General features: G+C 42.6%; 1 protein-coding gene and 1 pseudogene across 1 annotated transcript; both read right to left on the bottom strand.

The window, feature by feature from the left end:
• Positions 1 to 6,673: 6,673 nt before the first annotated feature.
• Positions 6,674 to 8,302, bottom strand: LOC4330663 (U-box domain-containing protein 21). Its single transcript, XM_015768320.3, has one exon. It carries the CDS (start codon positions 8,215 to 8,217, stop codon positions 6,847 to 6,849), a length of 1,371 nt encoding a protein of 456 aa, XP_015623806.1. The 5' UTR covers positions 8,218 to 8,302; the 3' UTR covers positions 6,674 to 6,846.
• Positions 8,303 to 14,309: 6,007 nt separating this feature from the next.
• On the bottom strand, positions 14,310 to 15,880 carry LOC136355032 (uncharacterized; annotated as a pseudogene).
• Between the last annotated feature and the right edge of the window lie 7,242 nt (positions 15,881 to 23,122).

Raw genomic sequence — 23,122 nt, forward strand, 5'->3', positions numbered from 1 at the left:
GGTCATGTCGGCCTCATGGTCGCCGGCCATGGCGAGGCCGTACGCCGATCAAGCCTCCGGCGCCGGTGGCTCGGGCAACATAGCGCTGCCGCCGCCGCCGTCGCCGCACTGGACAGGAGGCCACAGGCTACCACCGTTGGAGCAAAAGTATAGCCGATCGTGCCCTATAAGCAACGATCCTAACAACCACTGTTGATAGACAGATATGGCGTGAGATCGTATACCTTCATGACTTCATCAGTTCTAGCATTGCCGTGTCAAAGGTCTATTTGTGTCAGTAATCAGTACCCGTAATTAAGCAATTTTACTTTTGAAAAATTCCTTGTCAATATTCATTCATAACATAAGTAGTTCTTTAATTATAATATACTCCCTCTATCACGGTTTGTTCATCACATATGGTTTTTAAAGTATTCCCAAAATGGTCATCCTCCAACAAGTGTACTTGTGGTTCGTGTCCAATTGAGAAGAATAAACTGTATATATTGTAACTGCTTAATGTTCCCATGTGTTTTTCTAATATATGACACAATTAACTTCTAAATATACTATGGAGATTATGAGTACCATATGCGCACACAACTTCTTTATCCGACCAGATATAGGGGATAGATTATGTTTATGGAATATGTAACGAGCCATGACTTAGATATTGCGTTTTCTTATGTATTATGGAACAACCTAAAGTTTTGATTCGGTAATATTGTAAAGTAGATTAAGGAAACTGATGTCGTATCCGGCCAGGTTCTCTCTTTGTAATCATGTCCCCCAAGTCCCCAACCTATATAAGGTGGGCAAAAGCCCTCCAAGGGCATAACTCCACAGCTAGATCGTCAGATCGATACACACCCAACGAATACAATCCCCAAACAGAAGTACGGTATTATCTCTCATCGAGAGGGCATAAACCTGTCTAAATTATTGTCTATGCATCCATCCACTTTTAGGTCTCGTGCGCTACCCCTTTTATTATTGCCGGTTTCAAGATTGGACATATACATTTGGCCGTTCATATTATTTCAAATAAAAAAATAAATTTGTAGAAATATAGATTATGCTCTTAACAATAAAACAATTCACATTAAAATAAATAATAATTACATATATTTTTAAAATAAGATGAATAATTAATTAACATATGTTAAAATGCCAATGGCATCCTATATTAAAAAACAGTGCGATTACTGCTTAGTGCTTACTCCTACACGAGCTATTTAACTTTGTTGGGCTAAATTTCTACAACGGCCGTATTGTGAACTACATATAGCACGGCCTTGAAAAGGCCCAAACACCCAAGCGATAAAGGCCTCCAATGAGGCAGTAGGACTAAGCGTTGACCCTAAAATGGAAAGTACAACTGTACAAGTCTTTGTTCACAGTTGCATGCGTAATACAACGGGAAAAGTCCATGAAGACCGCTGGTTGCATGTGCAGTGGTTCACCCACTCAAAGCAGAGGATCCACATAACACTAGAGTTCTTTTAAAATAAAATACACTACAGCTCAGGTCTTAATCAAGAATATATCAACATAGTAATAGAAGAAAAAAAATGACCATACGATCATAATTAGCTCTAAATTATAATATAGGCCGACCGATATTGTTGTATGTAAAGTAAAACTGTATGTATATGATTTATACGTTACAACTTTATGCACATTAAGTAAGAGTTGTACGTAAAGTCGAACTATATTTTCAGTTTTACATGAAAAATGCAATTGTATTTATAGAAATAGAATATAAGGTTTGTATATCAAATCTAATTATATTTTCATTTGCCCTGCGTAAAATTACACAAGGAAATTCGCTAGTTGGATTTTGGTTCCTTCTTCTTACCCAAATCGTCTAACAACGAGGCATAAGCAGCAGTAAAATGTAATAATTGCGTAAAAACACATAAGCCTCGTTTTTTTCTGCAAAAGGATTATGAATTATTGTAGACATTTAAATGGCAATTTTTTTTCAAAAACTTTTCTCAACGGTAACTAAAAAAATTAATTATCGTTTTAACTTAAATATTTGATTGATGAGATTTGCCCTGGTCCAGAAAAATTATCTCGAGGTACTGGTACCTCGGTACCAAATCCTTTTCATCGTTGGTTCTAGCTGGCAAGGATGAACACAATGTTAAATTCAACGATCAGAAACAATTTGGACACGTGTTGGATCGGAGTTGGATCGGAGCAAATCTATTCATTTGTGTTCTCGGAATAACCGTCGCAAATTCGTTCATCCATTAGCTATAATCATGCCGAAATTCCATTTTTCTTGGAGCCAATCAGCCACGTAGATTTCCATGAAGGCTGCAACGTAATTCAACCAGACAGTGGCTAGCTAGTGTGAGGTAAAGCATGCACTGACCACTGATGTACTCATGTAGAGCTGGGACTTGGGCCGTGCCGGGCTAGCACGGCCCGGTCTGTCGTGCTTCGTGCTAGAACGGGCCGTGCCGGCCCAGCACGGTCTGCTAATCGTGCCGGGCCGTGACAGGCCGAGGTGGAGAAGAGAGAGCCCAAGCACGGCCCAAATACATGTCGGGCCTGTTCGGGCCGTGACGGCCCAAGCACGCCCAGAATTACCTGTGCAAGAGCTGTAATTACTCGGGCCACGCACGCACGTACACTGAACTACTGAAGTCTGAACGGCTGAAGTCTGAGTATCAGTCTGACCACGCACTTAGTTCTGGGCATGCCGCATGCGGCACAGCAACAGGCGAGGCGACCATGCACATCTGCATGGCACTATTCCCTTGAGAAATTAATCACCGCATCTACATGAGTTAAATTCCATTCAAAACAGAAGAGTAAGAAATTAATCACCGCGTCGCCACTCGCACGCACGCGCTCGGCGCTCCTGCGGTCTCCTGATCTCCTCGCGCTCGCGGCGACTTCGGGCTCTCCTGCGCTCCTGACTTTCGGCCATTTATCGTGCTGGGCCAGCCTTGGGCCTTCGGGCATTTTTCGTGCTGGGCTGACCCAGGCACGGCCCAATGGCCGTGCCGTGCCGTGCCGCCCAGCGTGCCTCAACTTACGGCCCAGGCACGGCCCAACTACGGGCCGTGCCGGCCCGGCCCATAGCCGTGCCGTGCTCGGCGTGCTTTCCCTCGTGCTGGGCCATCGTGCCTTGGGCCGGCCCAAGAAAGCACGGCCCAAGTCCCAGCTCTATACTCATGTCGCCTCAAATAATCGATCGATTGCGCCACCATGGATCAACATCACCTAAGACCATATCACCAGACCTAGTAGTAAATTGATAAATTTACCTCTACTGCCCCGCCCCTAAACTTGAAAGTCCAAAAATCATCATTATTCAATCTTCGACTTTTCAAACAGTTAGTTTATAAACCCCTCAACCTGAATTAAACTTTTGTTTAACTACATGCATGGCAGTTCAGTTTCTTTTTAAAAAAAAATAAATTGAAAAGCAGTGAATCACACGTGCCACACAATCTTTCCCCTTCTCCACTTCAATCTTCCCTCCCCTTCTGAAAAATCTCTACAAAATTCCTTCATTTTGGTCTCTTTTGTCACGTAAGAATTTACAGCCAAAAATCGTCAAAAATCATTCGCTCCAAAGGAGATCAAACATAGGGCCTCTTATTTAACGTAGAAGTTCCACTAGACTTTTGCAGGAACCAATTCAATTTTGCGAGGAATCAAGAGCATAACATCTCATTCTGCGATAGGCAACTGGCCAAGTTGAACTATCTATTGGCCAAGTAGTGACTGAAACTGTAGCGGGATTTACGCTGGGCTAGAAGAATTCTGCAAATGGAAAGCCCAAACCGACAGAAGCATAGACCCAAGTGACGAAGACCTCCGATGAGACCCCGATCCAGGCAACGTTGACTTTGACTTGGAATGGACAGTTCAAATTTTGATCAAGAATTCGGTTCTGATTTTATCCAAACCCCCTATCTTGTTCCCTGTGAATCCAATCCATCACCCTTTTTTTTTTTTGTCATGTCGATCCGTTATGTATAGTTTTCTAGCTTAGTTGCACATCAATATCATCATGCACTTTAACTTATCTACTCAGCATAGCATGGTCTTCCCCATCATCAGAACAAATGCTGCTAAAATGCTGTCCTGCCAAATTCCGTTTCCTTCAGCCAATCAGCAAAAAGAAACTCCCAATTCCACAGTGAGTTCCATGAAGGTTATAATGAATTCACAAAATTCAACCAGACAATTCATAGTGCCAAGTAACAATGCAGGCCTACTACAAGTCCACCACTGATATGTCATCCAAAGAATCGATCAAGTGTGTTACCATCAATCAAAATCAGCAAAATCAGAGCTTTACCTCAAGACCGAGCAAAAAATCAAGCGACGTTTTGAACAGCGACACCGACTAATGGCAGGACCGGCCATATCTATGGCTCTCTCTGCTATGCATTACCACTACGGCGACCTGTTAGAACAGTCTTTGGTTTTCAGAAAAGTATGAGATGTGACCAGGTCTCTGGTCTCTGCTCGATCGATCGATCGATCGGTAGTTCCAGTAAAATGTCACTGTCCGATTACCTCAGTATCGTTTTGGGTGGTGTTGAACGCCATAGAATTATGCTAGTAGCTGCTCGCGGTTGGAGTAAGTGAAGTGTCCGGCCCTTTTTTCTAACCTCACCTGCTTGTCCTCTGTGTGTGCAGTGTGTTGTTCTAATTGCTTCTGAGTTTGCAATAGAATTTTATAAGTCATGTCGCTAGGATGGCGACGGTAGATCGATCGATGCCGTGCCGTGACGATTCAGCCGTCAAGATATATCGGTTTTATGCATTGTCCTTGTTCTTTACTACTATTGTGTAGTAATTGATCAAAGAACGAGACCAGTCAGTGCTGAATGGTGCGCAAATGTCACTTGTATGACTAGGATTCTGCTTAGTCTAGTCTAGATTGGTACAGTTATCCTAGAATAAAATGCGTGCGTGTGTCCTCTTAGGTTGAACTGGTAAGCTGCAGAATGTGAAAAAAAGAACTGAAAATTAGCTTGTGAAAACATTGTTGGTCAGTCGTAATTAGCTTGTGAAAATTAGTAACTTTGACGGTGAAAATTAGGCGGTTCAGGTGAAAGTGACGCGAGCCTGGAATGTACTTACTAGCTAGTGTGGCACCACCTATCAGCTCATGAATCACGAAGACATGATGCAAGTGAACAAGAATGACCTTCTTTTCGGCGTCTCCTGATCGAGTCCTGAACTTTTTGTTTCTTCAGTGCATCTCTTGCAGAACATTGATTATTAGATTGGCATGATGAGTTCGTGTTTCTTGCCTAATAAAAGGGTTAAAGCTTAGCGAAAGTGAGCTCAGGACAAAAAAGTTCAGAAGAAGACCAAAAAGTTAAAAGAGGATGTTAGGGGGTGTTTGGAAAGGAGGGACTAAACTTTAGTCCCTCTCCCTAGAGACTTATGGTTTTGAGAGAGGGGTTAAACTTTAGTCCCTGTTCCCAAACACCACCTTAGTCTATGTGAACAAATTAGAATGAGAGAGCCAATCAGTACATGGTTAACGTTTGAGATCACAGCCAATTAATGTAAGGAAGCAAAGCAGTTGTTAATATCTCGGTTTTGTCCTATGACTTTACCATTTTACGATCCCAGTTTACGATTCTATATAGTTAGAATCTACGATTTTAATAACCTTAACGAAATGCAACATCAATTGTGCGTGTGTGTCCATATCAAATTGTGCATGTTTTCCCATGCTCGATCAGTATAATCTAAAGAGAAAGCGGTGATCCGATCTGCATCGAGGGCAGGAATAGTGATAAGAGGGCACGAAACTTTTAGACGGGATATGCTGACTCCAAGCCATTGTCTTTGCTTAAGATCCTTCTGCTTTTCTGCAGCAAATGTTGCCTTCGAGAAAAAAAAAAGTTTTCAATTGCAGTGTACAACTGCTTCACATCCACCTCTACCGAATACTGTCATTGCCTGGCAAGCTAGTATTGGAAAGTGGAGACTAGTCCGTTCTTTTCTCCAATAAAAATTAGATGAAGATTAAGATTTTCGTGACACGCTTTTCAAACTGCTAAACGATGTGTTTCGTGCGAAAACTTTTTATATGAAAGTTGCTCTAAAATATCATCTTGATCTATTTTTCAAGTTTGTAATAATTAAAACTCAATCAATCATACGTTAATACCACCTCGTTTTGCGTAAAAAAAACTTAATCTTCATCTTCATTTTTATTTTTATTTTCAGGAGAAAAGAACACTCTGGTTTCTCAGTTTATATTATAAGACGTTTTGAGTTTATATCAGACTTCTTCGAATTCATATAAATTTATAGAAAAATATAGAATTACTTTACACAAAAAATATACTTAAAATATATTTAATAATGAATTTAATTAAACTAATTTGATTATAGTTGTTACAATATTTTTCTACAAACTTGATCATGCCTTTTTAACTGTAATCTGATGTAAATTTGATCATTACTAGTTCTCTATCAATTTGATCATACTTAAAAATAATTCGACGTAAGACCGACCGAAAATGTGGAACGGAGGGTGTAGGCGTTTACTCATCGTTGGGTCAAAATTTGTGTACGCAGCTTTGAAACTTTACGGCCGTGCAGCAGACTACCAAAGGGAAAAATGGCATCTTTACTCTATTCTAGATGAACCAGGAAGATTCAGGAGTCGCATGCAAGATTTTCATCATCTTGGAGATGGAGCCATAATTTTCTCAGTTAATTCTGGCATGTATTTGTACCACTGCCAAATACGGTCTGTACTCATTTTCAAATGAAGGATGATATCTAAACCTAATTGTATGTGCATCTTAGTATCCACATCTTTGATTGTGTTCTTGACCTAGCTAATTAATCGATCTCTCTGCACACTCAAATGAAGGGTCTCTTCAGCCCCTTGAAATCTGCCGTCTCGATGCACTCGGTGCTGTCTCGCGACGCGTTGAGAAGCCTGAGCAGCTCGCTGGCGCGCTCCTTGGTGACGCCGTCGCAGCCGAGCTGGAGCAGCAGCAGAAGCTTCTGGAACGCGCCGACCTGCAGCGCCTCGGCCTTGCACCCGCCGTCCGCCGGCGAGTTCTTGCACAGCCGCCACAGCGCCGACACGGCGAACTCCGTCGCCATGTCGGACACGTGCATCGTCTTCTTGGCGAGCACCGGCACGGCCAGCGCGTGCGCGTACGCCCTGTCGCGGGCCTTGGCCGCGACGAGGACGGTGTCGAGCACCGCGAGCGCCTTCTCCGTCGTGCCCTTGTCGGCGTCGGCCAGGAGCTCGACGAGGAGCTCCACCGTGCCGAGGTCGACGAGGCGGGAGGCGGCGTGCTCGATGTCGTTCTTGACGAGGTAGTAGGCGGTGACCAGCGCGGCCTTCGTGGCCTGCGGCGAGACCGGCTTCGCGACGAGGTTGACGAGCGCGTCGTACATGGCGTTCGCCTTGGACATTGCCTCGAGGCACTGGTTGTCGCACGACGAGGCGATCTCCCGGAGCACAACGACGGCGCTGACACGCGTGACCTGCTCGCCGTGAGAGAGGATCGAGACGAGGGCGTCCAGCGACGGCGGGGAGGCAATGCAGCGCCTGGACTCCTCGTCGAGCGGGAAGAAGACGACCAGCGCGGCCAAGATCTCCTCGAGGGCGCAGGCGCGCGCCTCCGCCTGCTGGTCGGTGGACGCCGCGGCGAGACGAGAGAACGCGAGCGCGAGCGCGCGCTCGGCGCCGGCGGACGCCAAGCACCGGCGATTCCGCTCGCTCTCCTTCCCGAGCGCCCTAGCCCTGGCCACCATCCTCCCGCACGCCGCCGCGTCCCCTCGCCGCGCCGCCGCGGCGACGCCCTCGAGGATCTCGCGCGCGTCGGCGGCGGAAACGGGCACCCGCGGCGTGGGCACGCGCTCCACCCCGAGGGCCCGGTTCGCGACGCACCACTCCTGGATCATCCTCCGCGTGGCATGGTTCGGCACCAGCTCCTCCGGCCGCAGCGGGCGGCCGGTGACGGGGCACGTCGGCCGCCCGCGCTCCAGCCACACCTCCACCCCGTCCCGGTCGTACGTGATCCCCGTCGGCGCCGTCACGGGGTCCCTCATCATGTCCAGCGAGATCGGGCACAAGAAATGGTCCGGCACGTCTGCGGCTGGCTCAGGCGGCTGCTGCTGCTGCCTCGCCGATCGCCGCACGGCGAGAGGGATCTCCGACACGGCCAGCCGCACGGCGCGGGCGCGGGCGCGGGCGCGAGTCATCGGAGTGACCATTTCGTGCGCCGATTTGACGTGTTGTTATTGTTGTTTTTTCAAGTGCGGCGTGCGCGCGCGGGGGCGAGTGGGATAGTTGGGGTTTGGTCGGCGAGGGGTAAAATGCGGGGATATATAGGTTGCGGCCGGCAAGGTGGAACGGGGAACGTGGGGTTGGAGGGGTGAAGGGGACCGCGGCGGAGGCGGAGCGTACTATTGTTTGTTCATTTTGTTCGTTGGGGGACTGGTTTTGAATGTTGACCGTTGAACGTTTGAATTGTACACGGCGAATGGTATTTGGCTGGGTTTAGTTGGCTTGGGCTACCTAGCTAGCTCAGCTGCTCTTTCTTTACTCCCTCCATCCAATTAAGTACAGTTCAACATTTGACCGTATATCTTATTTAAAAAATTTATAAGAAAATAAAAAGACCATACTTAAAGTATTATTTATGTTTTATCATCTAATAAAAATAAAAGTATTAATCACAAAAACTTTGAAATAAGACGGACATTCAAACATGCACTTAAAATGGGACGCAGGGAGTAATTTGTTTTTGTTTCCGGGTAGTCGTCGTTCGAAATTTTCTTTATTGTTTATGGTTCATGGTGTATGTGATGTTTGCTTCAGCATGGTCTAAATTTGCTGCTCAGAACAAACTACAACTATTTTGTCAAAAATATTAGTTTACTACAACTTTAGATAAATATTTTAACAATTTGTAACAATTGTGTATGATGACTTTATCAAAAACCTAAGGTTCATCAGTTCACAAGTTTTGAGCCCATATATCATACACACATACAATACTTATGTCGGTGTAAGTCAGGCTTACATGTCATACACTTATAGGAGGTAAAGTTGTAGTTTTGTAATAAATCATTTGTGGCAGTAGTTTTTTTTAAACACCCATCTAAAGTTCTAGTAAAGTGATAGCTTTGACAAAATAATTGTAGTTGTATGAAATTTATTCTTTATTCATTCAATACATGTTATCTACCCACCCACCAATACCATCTTCCCACTAATTAATAAGGGGTACTTGTGTGTTTTTTCTCTACTATATTGTTTTCTCTTAGGGTGCTAAAAATGCTTTTATTTTCGAACAGAAAGAATATATGATATTGAGCGATTTACCCAGGAAGATGTGCATATTGATTTCAAATCAAGAATCCATCTACACATGGAGAAAAAAAAGGCAGAATTCTATTGACTCGCTTTTGTTTGGATTTAATTTCTTAATTTTCAAGTAAATTTAGTTTGCTATTAGGATTTGTTTGTTTGACGAGATCCCTCGGGTTAGTTTGGATAGATCAACATGTTAGTCCAGATTTTCCATTTTCAAAAGAAAATTTCATTTTCTTCTCTCATTTCGAAAGGATGCCCAACAAATTATAAACATCAGTACTTTTGCAAACAAGTCCTTAAAATGGTCTGGCAAACATTAGACCCATAGTCTCTAAAGTGTAAATTCAATAGAATAATCCCTTGTTTTCATTCATCCATTTAGCCTACTCCTCTTATATTATTATTATAAGAGATTGTGAATAACAACTATACAATAAATGTTTTTTATGCCTAGAGGATTACCACGTTAATTAATCGGAGAAAAAGATGAAAATATGCACCATTGGATTGTGGCTGGTCCAGATTATGATGGTATATGTAGATTGATTGGTATAGTTTTTGTGTAAACAAACGAGAGTTGTATATAGGGGTAATACATAAAAGTTCCATGTAAAATTCAGTTCTATTTTAAACTATTTCTATGTAAAATTGTGAGGTAAAACCCCGCTAGTTAAAATAAATTAGTGGATTTCAACTTGGTCTATCCTCTTACCAGATATTTACTTTAGATCCCCTTTAGTCCGTAATTTCACTTTAAATTTTATTTTCTTTTTTTGGGGTGTGGGAGGGGGGGGGGGTGTACTTTGACAAGTAGAGGACGACAGGAGGTGACCTTGACGGCACACAGAGCCTGTCCTTGAGAAGAAGGGTAAAAGGGATCCAAAGTGCATGAAAAGTAAGAAAACAGGTTTCAAAGTGAAAAATATGTGCTAAATAAGATTCAACGTGAAACTTTAAAAACAATAAGGGACCAAACTAAAATTCACTCAAAAATTAAAACAAATTTCGCTCAGTAACAACTGACAAGAGTAATAGATACTCGTAAGGTAGCAGATTGAAATTATTAGGGCAAGAGTTCAATCCTTTAGCTCGCTCAAGCAATGACTCCACATCATCAAATCAGAACTTCACTACTTCAAATTATTGACTCTACTACTACCAAGTAATCCACTTCCCCATTTTTTCCCTCATACAATGTATACTAAAGCTATGTTTGTAAGAGCTCGAGATTCTTAAAATTAGCTTGTGAAAGTTTAGAAAGCCGGTTTTGCCATATTTTTACTTAATTTTCTGAATTCTATAACTAAATAGTTTCAAAACCTAAGTGCGACCACAATGTGCCAAAAAGGTAGCCTTAAAGAATAAATATATTCTTAAGGAGTGCCTTATAAATTGTGCAATTTAGCAATAGAAAAAAAATTCTTGTGGTGCACCTCAAGCTTATGGCATTTACAATATATGATACAAAAGTAAACTATAAGTAATATAATATTTCATTTAACTACCTAGTACATTGTGCAATTAGTACACATAAAGAATAACAAAAGATACCATATGCATATGGACTACCATATAAAATAAATAATATTATCTATTTCTACTTCTCCCTCTTCTACTAATGCTACCTTGTATCTATATATATATATATATATATTGTAGGGATTGCTATAGTTAAAGTTTATTTACGTGGGTGAATCATTTTTACTTGTATACATTAGTGATGCCCTTACAACTAGCCATAGGGTGCTGCGTTCGTTCCTGGGGGATTGGGTGAGAAAGCCCATCGTATTTCACGCGCACGCTTCCCAAACTACTAAACGGTGTATTTTTTGTAAAAAATTTCTATAAGAAAGTTGCTTTAAAAAATCATATTAATCCATTTTTGAAATTTAAAATATTTAATACTCAATTAATCATGCACTAATAGCTCATCTCGTTTTGCGTATCTTCTCAATCCTTTCCCTCAAACTCACCCATAGTGAACAACCAAGTTTTTTTTTCTCTCCTTTGCTTTCTCTCTCTCTCCCCACCATATCAAAGAAGTTGGCAGCCAAATCATATTTTTATTTTGTAGTGGGCCCATGTTATAAGGTACTAGTTGGGACTATATATATTGTACATCATACCATGATAAACTAACAAAGGCTAACTATTTTTTATCCCACCTTAAGATGTGTATATACATTATACATTGGCATTGTTCTAAGTATGAATTTTTTAGGTGAACCAAGGATTCTAAGGTAAGTTGTAGCGGTCAAATCTTAATTATAATTTAACATATATAATTATACTAGTTGTAGCGGTCAAAAAAGATTTAAAGCCTCAAACATTATCATTGGTGATGGTAGATTCATCTCTCAGTATTATCATTAAGGATTTTTTAAAGAAGTATAGATATAGATCGGTTCAATTATTAATAATGTACTTCCTCCATTTCAGAATATAATGATTTTTAGGGTTGGATACAAGTATTAAGAAATAGGTGGAATTAAATGGGAGAATGTTGCGATTGGTTGAAAAGTGCAGTTAGGTGAGAAAATTAGATGGCAGAGAGTTGTGATTAGTTAAGTAGATATAATGTTGTTGAAGAAGTTATTATATTTTAGGATAAATCTTGAGAGCTAAATTGTTATATTTTGATACCAATGGAGTACGTGTTTATATAAAGGAATCTTTTCAACACCGTCTAGTGTCATTAGTGCAAAAAGTCAAGTCATTTAACAAGCTCGTTACCGATGGGCATGTGCCGACGCGAGGCGACGACTGGCGGCGACTTTGACGCGCCGCGCGGGTACGTCAGTGTGTGTGAGACTGTTCCGGCTCGACCGACCCGCCAGCTAGCCTCGATCCAAGTCACGAGTCACAGCTAAGCAGTTTGAAGTTTGAACCACACGACGAATATATTCGTTTAATTTCCATTTAATTTATCCGCCACTTTTTAAATTGCAAAAATGAAGAAGCCTAATCATCAAACTCATCTTTCCTTTTTGTCGACAGAAAAAAAAAAAGAAGGCCTAATGATCAAACTGCTTTCTTGTCATCTGGCGATTTGTTTCTTCGTTTTCCGATTTGTTCGGTCCATTTTTCTAAAGTTTTTAGGTGGACTCTCGGACTCGTACGTTGCCACAATAACACGCCATGCATCAAAGTCTGGTGTGTAATGTGATGTGCATCATGCTGCATCGACTCTGAGCTTAATTAGCACGACTAAGGACTCAGGACTCACGAGCTAGTCGCGAGTCTTTGTTAGACCCGTGGCCCGTGGGTTAGCTAGCAGCTACCAGAATATGATTAATCGCAGTAAACTAATTAATGGAGTTATCTAGGTTAGATCTTGGTTAGCTTGCTAGCTAGTCCGGCCAATCGTGAGATCATACCGCAAATTTTGAAAGCAAGCTGAGAGCGACCTTATGTTGTATTAAGGCTTATGATCAACGATATGACGTGGAGTACGTATATACATACACAACGTTAACATGCGCAGAAATTTACAGCTACATAATACACGACTTAGGGGAAAAAAAACAAATATTGGTAACGGAATTGCTATGTGAAGTATATCTGCGGTTGTGGGTTACAAGCTACTTCCTCTGGTCCATTTTAATCAAGTGCAGTTGTGGATTTCAGTGTCTAACGTTTGACCGTCCATCTTATTTAAAAAATATTTTAAAAATAAGCCACACATAAAGTATTATTAATGTTTTATCATCTAATAACAATAAAAATATTAATCATAAAAAATTTTTAAATTAGACGAACGGTCAAACGTTGGACACTGAAACCCACGATTGCATTTAAAATGGGACGGATGGAGTATGTAGTTACATAGTATAACTGATACTCCTATAGTTATATTATAACTAATATCATATAGTACAATATATCTGAATTTTTTTTCACCAAAAAGACTTCCGTATGTTATATAGCTACTCCCCGATCTCTTACGTATGTTGTGTATACTTCCGAACCATTGCTTTGGCACTGACGACCGATATATTAATGGTCGAATAAACAATTAAATGAACCCGACGACCAGACGATGTGCATGTGGTTGGGCTAGATCGAACTGTAGCTCTCCACTAGATAGAGAAAATAAAAATGGAAAAAAGATTGAATCGTAACCATGCAACGTGCATGGCTCGCCATTGAACAATCAATCGATCAGCGTCGTCGCCGGTCGTCATCAGGTCACTCTACGCCGGCTGATCCGGCCTAGTCTACAAAACGTGATGTGGAGATGCTAGTTGTTGTAGGTAATTAGTACCTCCGTCCCAAAATAAATGTAGCCTGAATATCCGTATCCAACGTTTGATCGTCCGTCTTATTTAAAAATTTTAAAAATATTTAGTCACACATAAAGTATTATCTATGTTTTAACATCTAATAGCAATAAAAGTACTAATCATAATATGCCAGCAGCCACGGTAAAACAGAGGATGCAAGCGAAAATTTTTAAATAAGACGAATGGTCAAACGTTGAACGTAAATAGTGTAAAACTGCACTTATTTTGGGACGGAGGGAGTAAAAGCTTTTTTTTTTCTTTCCGTGTTTAGTTAGGGCTTTATTATTGTGCTGTTATGGGCCGCCAAGTAAATCGTGTGTCTCGTTCAAAGGAAGGAATAAATTCACATTGGGTCCCTCTGTTTGTCGCCCAATTCAATTTTCGTCCCTCGACCGTAAAACCGGGTACAAACCGTCCCCAACTTACAAAACCGGGCAAATATGGTCCTATGGCAGTACGGAGGGCGGTATCGGCCTACGTGGCACATTGACCATCCTACGTGGTGCGCTGACCACGTTTCTCCTCTCTTTTTTACAGCGTCGCGCACGCACCAGTGGTCCTCGCGGCGGAGCGGGAGCAGCGTTGGATGGCGGGAGCGGCCGCCGCGGCGCTCGCGGCGGAGGACGGCGGAGAGCGGCCCATTCGAGCACGAAGATGGCGGCGCCGAGGCCGCCGACGAGCTTGAGGATGACCTCGCCGTCCTCCTCCCGGACGTAGGACCGCAGCTCGGCGAGGAAGTCGCCGGCCTGCGTGAAGGCGAGCAGCGCGGTGGCGCCCTGGAAGATGGCGGTGACTACGGCGGGAGCGGGAGCAGCGGAGTATACTCACCCAACACCAGGTTCAAGTCGCTCACGTAAGTTTCTCCGCCATGAATCACCTGGTCCATGGCATGCTGTTTGATTGATTTTTGTGACTGTTCTGATGTTTTGTTCGTTTTCTTCTGTTTCCAGTTCCACCTCCTGAAGCAGAGGCAGCTGTTGAAGCAACAACGGGAGCAGCAGCTCGCCGCGGCAACAGCGGCGACGTGGGGCACGCACCGCGCCGGCGTCGGCCCGCCGCTTGGTCTGAACTCGTCCGGCTGGCCGCCGCTGCAGAAGTCCCACCAGCAGGCGTCGTCCGCGGTCGGCATGCGCGCCGTGTTCCTCAGCCCTCCAGGAGGCAAACCGGAACGCACGGGCAACGGCATGCACGCCGTCCTCCTCCCGGATGTAGGACTGCAGCTCGGCGAGGAAGTCGCCGGTCCGCGTGAAGGCGAGCAGCGCGGCGGCGCCCTGGAAGATGGCGATGAGGACGGCGGGAGCGGGAGCAGCGGAGGACGACGAGGACGGAGGTAGCGGCCGCCGCGGCGCTTGCGGTGGAGGACGGCGAGGACATAGAAGCCGGAACCCTCGTGCGGACGGCGGCGGTGAGGTCGGTCCCCTCCTAGAGGGGGACGTGGCGCGCACGGCATGGGCGCGCGAGCGAGGCCAAGATCTGCTGCCGCACGAGGCCCACCCGGTCGGCGACGACGACCCGCAGCTTGCGGACGCCGAGGAAGGGCTGTACGGTGACGGTGCCGAGGTCGACGGTTTGGTCGCCGTCGACGAAGACGACGGGCAGCACGGCCTTGGGCGGCGGCGGCCGCGTGCTGGTGGTTGAGCGGCGCGGCGCGCCCGCGGAGTCAGAAGACGCAACGAGGAAGAAGAGGGAGAAAGGGAATGATATGTGGGGCCCACGTGGGCCCACCATATTTATTTTTTGTCGCTGACATGTAGGTCCATGTGGGCCCCCTATTTTAAAATTATTCTTTTGTGTGCTGCTGACAGGTGGGGCCATAGTTTTATTGTTTTTTAAGATATAATTGTCAAGTAAGCGCCACGTCAATGCCACGTGGGACAGAGACCTAGTCAAACAAGCCACGTAGGCGCCACGTCAACCAAAACCACCTTCAAAACAGCTGAGGGACCACGTTTGCCCGGTTTTCGTAAGTTAGGGGACGGGTCGTACCCGGTTTTGCGGTTAAGGGACGAAAATCGAACTGGGTGACAAATAAAGGGACCCAAAGTGAACTTATTCCTTCAAAGGAGGTCCATCACAAAAGGATGGCTGGAATTTCAAATTGGGCTTGTTGAGTAAAGCCCACTTGGGACTATTAAGTACAGGTTACGTGACCAACACCAAAGCCTCAAAAGCCCGAAATGCCTTTCCGCTCGTAGGAGGAGCCCTATCCACCGGCGACACTTCCATATTCAGGCTTTCCTCGCCGGCGATGAGACACCGGCGAGAGGAATAAGTTTGTTTTTCATATCTTGCTCCGGATTAAATCGTCTCCCCCAGCCGTAAAATCCGGTATAACACTTCCTCTATCTTCAAAATCAGGTGTAAATTGACTGCCTCGATGGTTTTTGAATGGTTTCTACGCATGTTGATCGTGGTCGACTCACTAACCATTCACAAGAGACGAGGTTGAGGGAAACGTTTCAGCCATTCGCTGAATAAGTGGTAAACTGGTAATGCTACTGGTTTTTCAGTTTCTTATGGGCTTTTTTTCTAGACCACCAGTTCTTTTTCTTCGCCGGCCCAGCGAAATTGAAGGAGGTTGGTTGTTGCAATTTCCAACCTTGTTTCTCCACTTGTAAGCATGCTTGGTGTTGCTGAATTTACTTAGGCCGTGATGGGGTCAATAGGTTTTCTGGACCACTCGTGTAAATTAATTGGATATACTAAACAAAAGTAACAGAAAATTGAGCTTAGTCAATGCACTCCAAATGAGATAACTTATTTTATATAGTAATGGGAAAAATCTACTGGCCATTTCCTTTGGCCCAGTCTACAGCTGCAGGCCTGCAGCAGGTAACTACAATACCCAATCAAAGCTCCATGTTTCTTCTCATTTATCATGGTGACCATAACGTTGCTGCTTTGCTTGACCATTACAGTTTATACTTTGCTAGTATTGCAGTTTACTTTGCCCAACTTTTCACCTGATCTAATCATGCCATTTAATTTCCAAGTTGCATGCCCCTGACAGAGCTTGACGAGGGGAATGTCCTGATTGCGTTTGATATGATCAGATCATCTGAATGCAACCCTCCCAGCTTGCAGTTCACTCAATCCAGGATTCACTCCACGTTCAACCCAGTCTACTTACTGTTGCCAATGCTATTTGATCATGTGTGCATCACTAGTGAAAGAGATCTGCTTTGCAATCTTGGATTGCATCTCCTTCTTTGTCGAGTTTGGGCGTCACGGCAGCATCATCCATCAGAGTTTAATCTGTAGGAGTAGTAGATGTGCAACAATGGGGAGAAGAGAAAAGACATGAGCATATGCAATGGGCGCAGGTACAGTAGCTACTCCAGCAGTAGCTGCATTTGACGCAGCAGCAGTAGTTTTTCAGGGTCTAGTCAATGCATATGCAATGGGCGCGCGCAGTTAGCAGAGCAGGCACGTCACATAGCTGCTGTCGTGTGACCCATCATCCGACCACATAATCCCATGTCACCTACGGCCGTTGGATTGCTGACCACGTAAATATATTTAGAAATACTCCCTCCGTTCAAAAGACTCAACTGCTAAAAAAAATTAGATGAAAATCTGGATACCCGTGATATGCTTTTCAAACTAATAAACGATATGTTTCGTGCGAAAATTTTCTATATGAAAAAACTGCTATAAAATATCATATTAATCTATTTTTCAAGTTTGTAATAATTAAAACTTAATTTATCATACGTTAATACCACCTCGTTTTACGTAAAACATTTAATCTCTATCTTCATCTTTATCTTTAGGAGAAAAAAACACATAAAACAAAGAAGTTTTATCTCTTGAATATTTTTTAGTACATATTACCATTACTACTTTTTTTCGATATCTAAGGATATTTTGGTTATTTTTACTATTCATTAATTTATCTTTGGATATTAGAAATGTTTTTTTACGAAGGGAGTATATAGTCAAGCTATTAAACTTATTTTATGATTAAGATACAGGAGTGCTAGATTTTACCTAAATTTTTGTTATCATATGTTTTAAACTAGTAAATGGTACGGTACGTAGTATGCAAAAGCCGCTTAAAAGTAAGTTTTAAAATTTTTAAATAATTAAAACTTCATTAATCACCGACTAATGAATTTCTCGTTTCGTGCGCCGACACTTAATCCTCGACTGCCGCTTTATCAAACGCGGCCTTAATGCTGCAACCTCATAGTACAGTCGTATACGTACGCAGTGTACGTGCACGTATTGCCATGTATGCTAGGCAGAGAAGAGTAAATTTCTCGTACTGCTCTCGTGTCTTATACTAAATCCTGTAGTAATAAATAGTAAGGAATTAAATGGAGAGTGAAGGTGCAAAGCATGGCTACCTGTTTTCAGACAAGGTCTAAAGCATGCTTGATTGAAGTTCTCACTTATGGACCGTACGAATTTGGCCTGGAAATAACACTGTGCTGCACATTATTACAGCAGCTGTTACTTAGAGTATTAATTTACTGATTACTGCTAGTACCTTACCATCTTGCGTTCATCAATACGCTGCAGAAGATCCCTGTCCAACGGGGAGTACATGGTACATAGAGAAAATTCTTACTACAGCAAAGGGTGTGCATGGCACCCTCGTGTCTTTGTGGAGCTACTATAGCTTTTAAGGTAAATGCAGAACAGTGCAGTGTAGAACTCTGTTTCTTCAGCATTACATACATGCATGATTCGATTTTATGACAAAGCAATAATAATATAGTGAGAGAAAAAGAAACAGAAAGCAAAAAAAAAACTGTACTAGCACTATCTCACTACTGCATTTTACAGGAGAAAGGAAAAAAAAAGAAGGGAGAGATGGTGAAGAGAAAAAAGAGGTCAGGGCACGGCAATGGCATCACATGAAAGCTTTTCTCATGGCGCCTGCCTGACCACTGGGCACTGGGCAGTGGCTGCAGAATAGTACTACGAAGTGGCTGACCTGACCAAGCTCTCCCTTCCCCTAGCCGCTGGCTTCTTGTGAGCTCTCGGTGAGTAGAAGGAGTACAGTACAGATGGGCATCAGCCTGAACAGGAAGGAGCTTTTTGCACCAACAGAAAAGCAACCCCGTCTCTGGGTCACACATTGGCAATGGCACCTTGGCACATTGGCATGGCATGGCATGCACAGGTGCAGAGAGAGAGAGAGAGAGAGATAGGAGAAGGCTTGTTTAATCATCATGGCCATGGGGCTCACCTTTCCCTGTTCATGTCCAAAACAACGAAAGAAATATTCGAGCAGACGTGGGAGAAACAGAAATCAAATGGGAGGTGAAAGAGAGAGAGAGAGAGAGAGAGGGGAAAAGAAAGGCAGGACGAAGGCTGATGTGAGGGAGAGAAAAGCAACAAGCCTGAATGAATTATGGCTAGCCTGAATGTGAGCTTTGGTTCTTGATGAGAAATTTTAAAACTGTGTGGCAGCGGCAGCCAGCACCAGCAGCCTGTCAGGACCTCAGAAACACTGCTTTGTCAGAGTGAGAAGCTGGCATTATGTTCTTTGTTTATTCTATGCTATAGCACTCTCTGCTAGTAGTATATCCCCATCCTTTTCCTATCTCCCAAAAGCATCGCATGTGCTTATGTGTTGTTATGCACTAATCAATTACAGTCTTATCAGTCGTTAGCGACACTATCATGAAAAGGGGATATCAGCTTTGTTCCCAGGTATAGAAATATAGCAATGTTGGCATCAGAAATTCAGCAGTATCAACAAAGTTTTATTGGAGTACAGGATTTCAATTAAGAGAGGATTATGCTGGCATACGTAGTTAATGCAACACAGTTGACTCTCTGAATCGAAGCCACGGAGGGTAGAGATTGGCAGAGTCCTCGGCTGTCAGCCTAAGAGTAGAGTACAGGGCACAGACCGTCGAGAAGAAGCTTTGGTTCTTCTGCACTGGTGTACATTGGCATGCCATTATTGTAGGATCAGCAAGCTCCGAAATGGCGTCCATCTTGCTGGAGCAAAGGAGGTAGAGCGAGTACATACATGATGAAAATGGTCCATGGAATTTATTCGATCAATTGTGTTGGGCTGTCTGTCTGTTGCCGCGTTTGTCTTGATTTCGTAAGGTGTCCCGTTATTTTCCTTGGCCTGTGCACCGGGTACAACTCATAGATCTCTATGGGGTCTGCTATAATTTGAACATGGATTTTCTGTTTGAAAACTAGTAAATGTTACTACTGGTACATAGATCCCTTCAAAATCGGTGGCTATGGATTGTTGCCTTCTATCAATCCGCAAGACTGCAACATTCAACCCACCGCTTCACCTTTATAAGGTTCATTGAGATTGGATAGATTTTCAGTTTTTTTTTTCCATACGTTTAATTTATCCCCTATCATACCCTTTAGAAGGGATTAAAGGAATATATATTATACAGTATATGAATTCCTTTAGTATGCCCATTATCCTGTTTATGCTGGCAATATTTTCTTGTGGTCTACTCCAGTTTCCTATAAAATTCATGCATTTCAAACAACACGAGTCTTCATTTCTATTTTCTTTTAAAAGGTTCTGCCTATTTTCGCATTTCTGCAAATAACCGCCACCAATTGTTGTCTGTCTCTTATAAATTAATATCCCTATATCTAAAAGTCTTGACATTTTATATTGTGTGATATCTCATTTATTATGGGCTTATTCGGTATGGTGCTAAATCAACTTTACTAAAATTTGGCATTGCTAAACATTGGCATATTTTGACGTTACAAAAATTGGTAGTGTTGGATACGTTTAGTTTGTAACATTACCAAAATTTGGTAGTGTTTTCATGAGAGGAAGTTTCCAGAAATACCAAAATTTGATAGGGTGTCAATGGCAATAGAATGTTTAGTTTGTTATCTTACCAAGTTTTGATAATAACAATTTTTGATAGGACCGAAAGTGATAACAAACCGAACAACCCCTATATCTATTATGTATCATTTTTGACATTCCAAAATACCATGACACACTTTTCAATCGTTATTACTACATCTATTCAGGTTATAAGACGTTTTGTCTTTGGTCAAAAATCAAACTGCTTTAAGTTTGACTAAGTTTATATAAAAAAGTAGTAACATTTTCAACCCAAGACAAATTTATTATGAAAATATATTCAATTATTGATTTGATGAAACTAATTTAGTATTATAAATATTACTATATTTGTTTATAAACTTAGTCAAACTTAAAACAGTTTGACTTTTACCAAAGTCAAAACGTTTTATAACCTAAAACGGAGGAAGTAATTCATTTTCTCTTCACCTGGTTGTCTCTTATTATTGTGCTGTATAAGCATGTGTACGGTGCTAGAACACATAAGCATTACAATTGCTAATAAATCACTTAAATAAATATAATTTTTTGCTGTACAAAGTGACAAGAGGATTCATGCATTTAGCTGCTTGCATACCCCAACTGCGCGGCAAAGCGAACAAGATTGGGGCAATTGCATCCATGCCCCTACTTTCGAAGCCAATTGCTGTTTTACCCCTATTTTTTAGGGTTTGCACTTTTACCCCCACTTTTTGAATCCGAAGCAGCCATGTACCCTTTTTTAACAGTCACAACTAACGGTGTTAGTTGTAGAGAAAATGACATATATACTCTTGGTGGTTATTGCAGTTTTGCCCTCCTTTTTTCAGTTTTGTATGATTTTGCCCCCATTTTTTTCAGCTTGTGTGAGTGCTATAATGTGAGGCTTTGACCGGCCAAAGCTCATGCATTCACTCTGAACCCCTAAACTACAGGTCAATGCCTGTCAGTTAACCGAGACTACGATGTTAGTATGCACAATTGATACCACATTTAGTAGTACATAGATAATATAACAAGGTTGTTCTTATTAAAAAAAATACAACACAGTTGTGAATTGTTCCAAAATAAAAAAGGTAGTAGCCTCGACCACGTTGGCTGGCCCTCGACGCGACCCTGTGGCCGCCGCCGCCTCGACCATGCCTGCGGCCATCGCTGCCTCGCGCATAGTAGCTGGCGCGCGCCCGCCCGGGGCCGGCGCCGTAGCCTCGCGCCCACCGCCGCCGCCTTCGCCCCCTTGATCCGCAGCCTCCGCGCCGCACGTACGCTGCCGCCACCCGGTCTCAGTCGGCGCTACGGTTCTAGGAAACCGACGTACGGTGGTGGGAGGAGACTCACTCATCCTATCCATTCCCTTAGGGGTATAAACGTAATATCATATTTCCTAAAACCTTTTTTTATTTTCTTTTGTATTTTTTAACACAACATCGTGGGACCCACCAAACGGCTATTACAACTGAGGGTAGACGGTTGCTTCAAATTCAAAAAGTGAAAGTAAAAGTGTAAACCCTAAAAATAGAGGTAAAACAACAATTAAATTTAAAAGTAGGGGCATGGATACAATTGTCCCAACAAGATTACAAGGGACAAATGGAAGACTCCACTTGTTTGGCAGTGGGCTATAAGAATGTCCTGGTGGAACCGGTTCATGGAATGTCTCTCTAGGCAGCGCTGGCCTCAAAGACCGGGTCCACAGAACAGCTAATGTTTTTTTTCATCAACACTTCAGATGCTCTCCTGTTGTACTTGTGTTCCTCTTTATTGCCCAAAATGCCCCTCCATGGACAAAGTTGAAAGTTCAGGCAGCATCGTTTTAGAATTTTTTGAAAGAGCTCAAGAAAGCTCTTGCTTTACATAACAGTGAAAAGATGTCACCGGCTGAAATGCAGTTTAAACAATTGATACATGTCGCCGTCATTCATGAAATGATGATCGCTAAATTATGCCTACGTCACAAATGGTTGAATGTTAAGGATGATTGGAGGCAAATGAACATGTTCTTCCCACCATGAGAAATTCAGTATCTCCTCATCTGCTTATTACTATTTATCATTTTGACCTCTCCCGTTTATCCTAAAATAAGTTCATTGTTAAACAATCATTATATCAAGATTTATGAAAATAGAAGATAAATTTGTTTGGAATAAATAAATATTGAAATAATTACACTGTGATTTGATAAAGTAGATGCGTTCTATTTTTTATTGGTATATGTACTATGGGAGAAAATAATTTATTTTGGATCGAAATAAGTACTATTTTGCTATCTTGCGGAAGAAAAAAAATTATAACGTTAATTTGTGTTTCAGATGTTACATCAGTCCAATAAAGCATGCACGTTGGAGTTTTCTCGGAGAAAAAAACCATCTTTCTCAGAGTTCGGTATTGGTCTGCCTAACCCAGCCAAAACCGTCGAACCCGTGTTGTTTTACGCCTAAGAAAAATCCACCATATGCACGCGGTGAGGGAAAATGCATAACAAACCTCCCGACCGCCATAGGAGTAGTACTATCTCCGTTCCAAAATACTATAAGTTATAAAATTAAATATGATTATTAAAAAAAGATTGTAATTGGTTTAAAAGTGAAGGTATATAACAAAATAAACAAATAGTGAAGGATTATGACCGGTTGGGAATGAAGTGTTGGCGAGAAAATATTAGCATTAAATTTAAGTATGAAATAGTGGTGTTCGTATTGAAAAAGTAGTGTCCAGTAC

This window comes from Oryza sativa, chromosome 2 (assembly GCF_034140825.1).
Source record: "Oryza sativa Japonica Group chromosome 2, ASM3414082v1".
NCBI classification, from domain to species: Eukaryota; Viridiplantae; Streptophyta; class Magnoliopsida; order Poales; family Poaceae; genus Oryza; species Oryza sativa.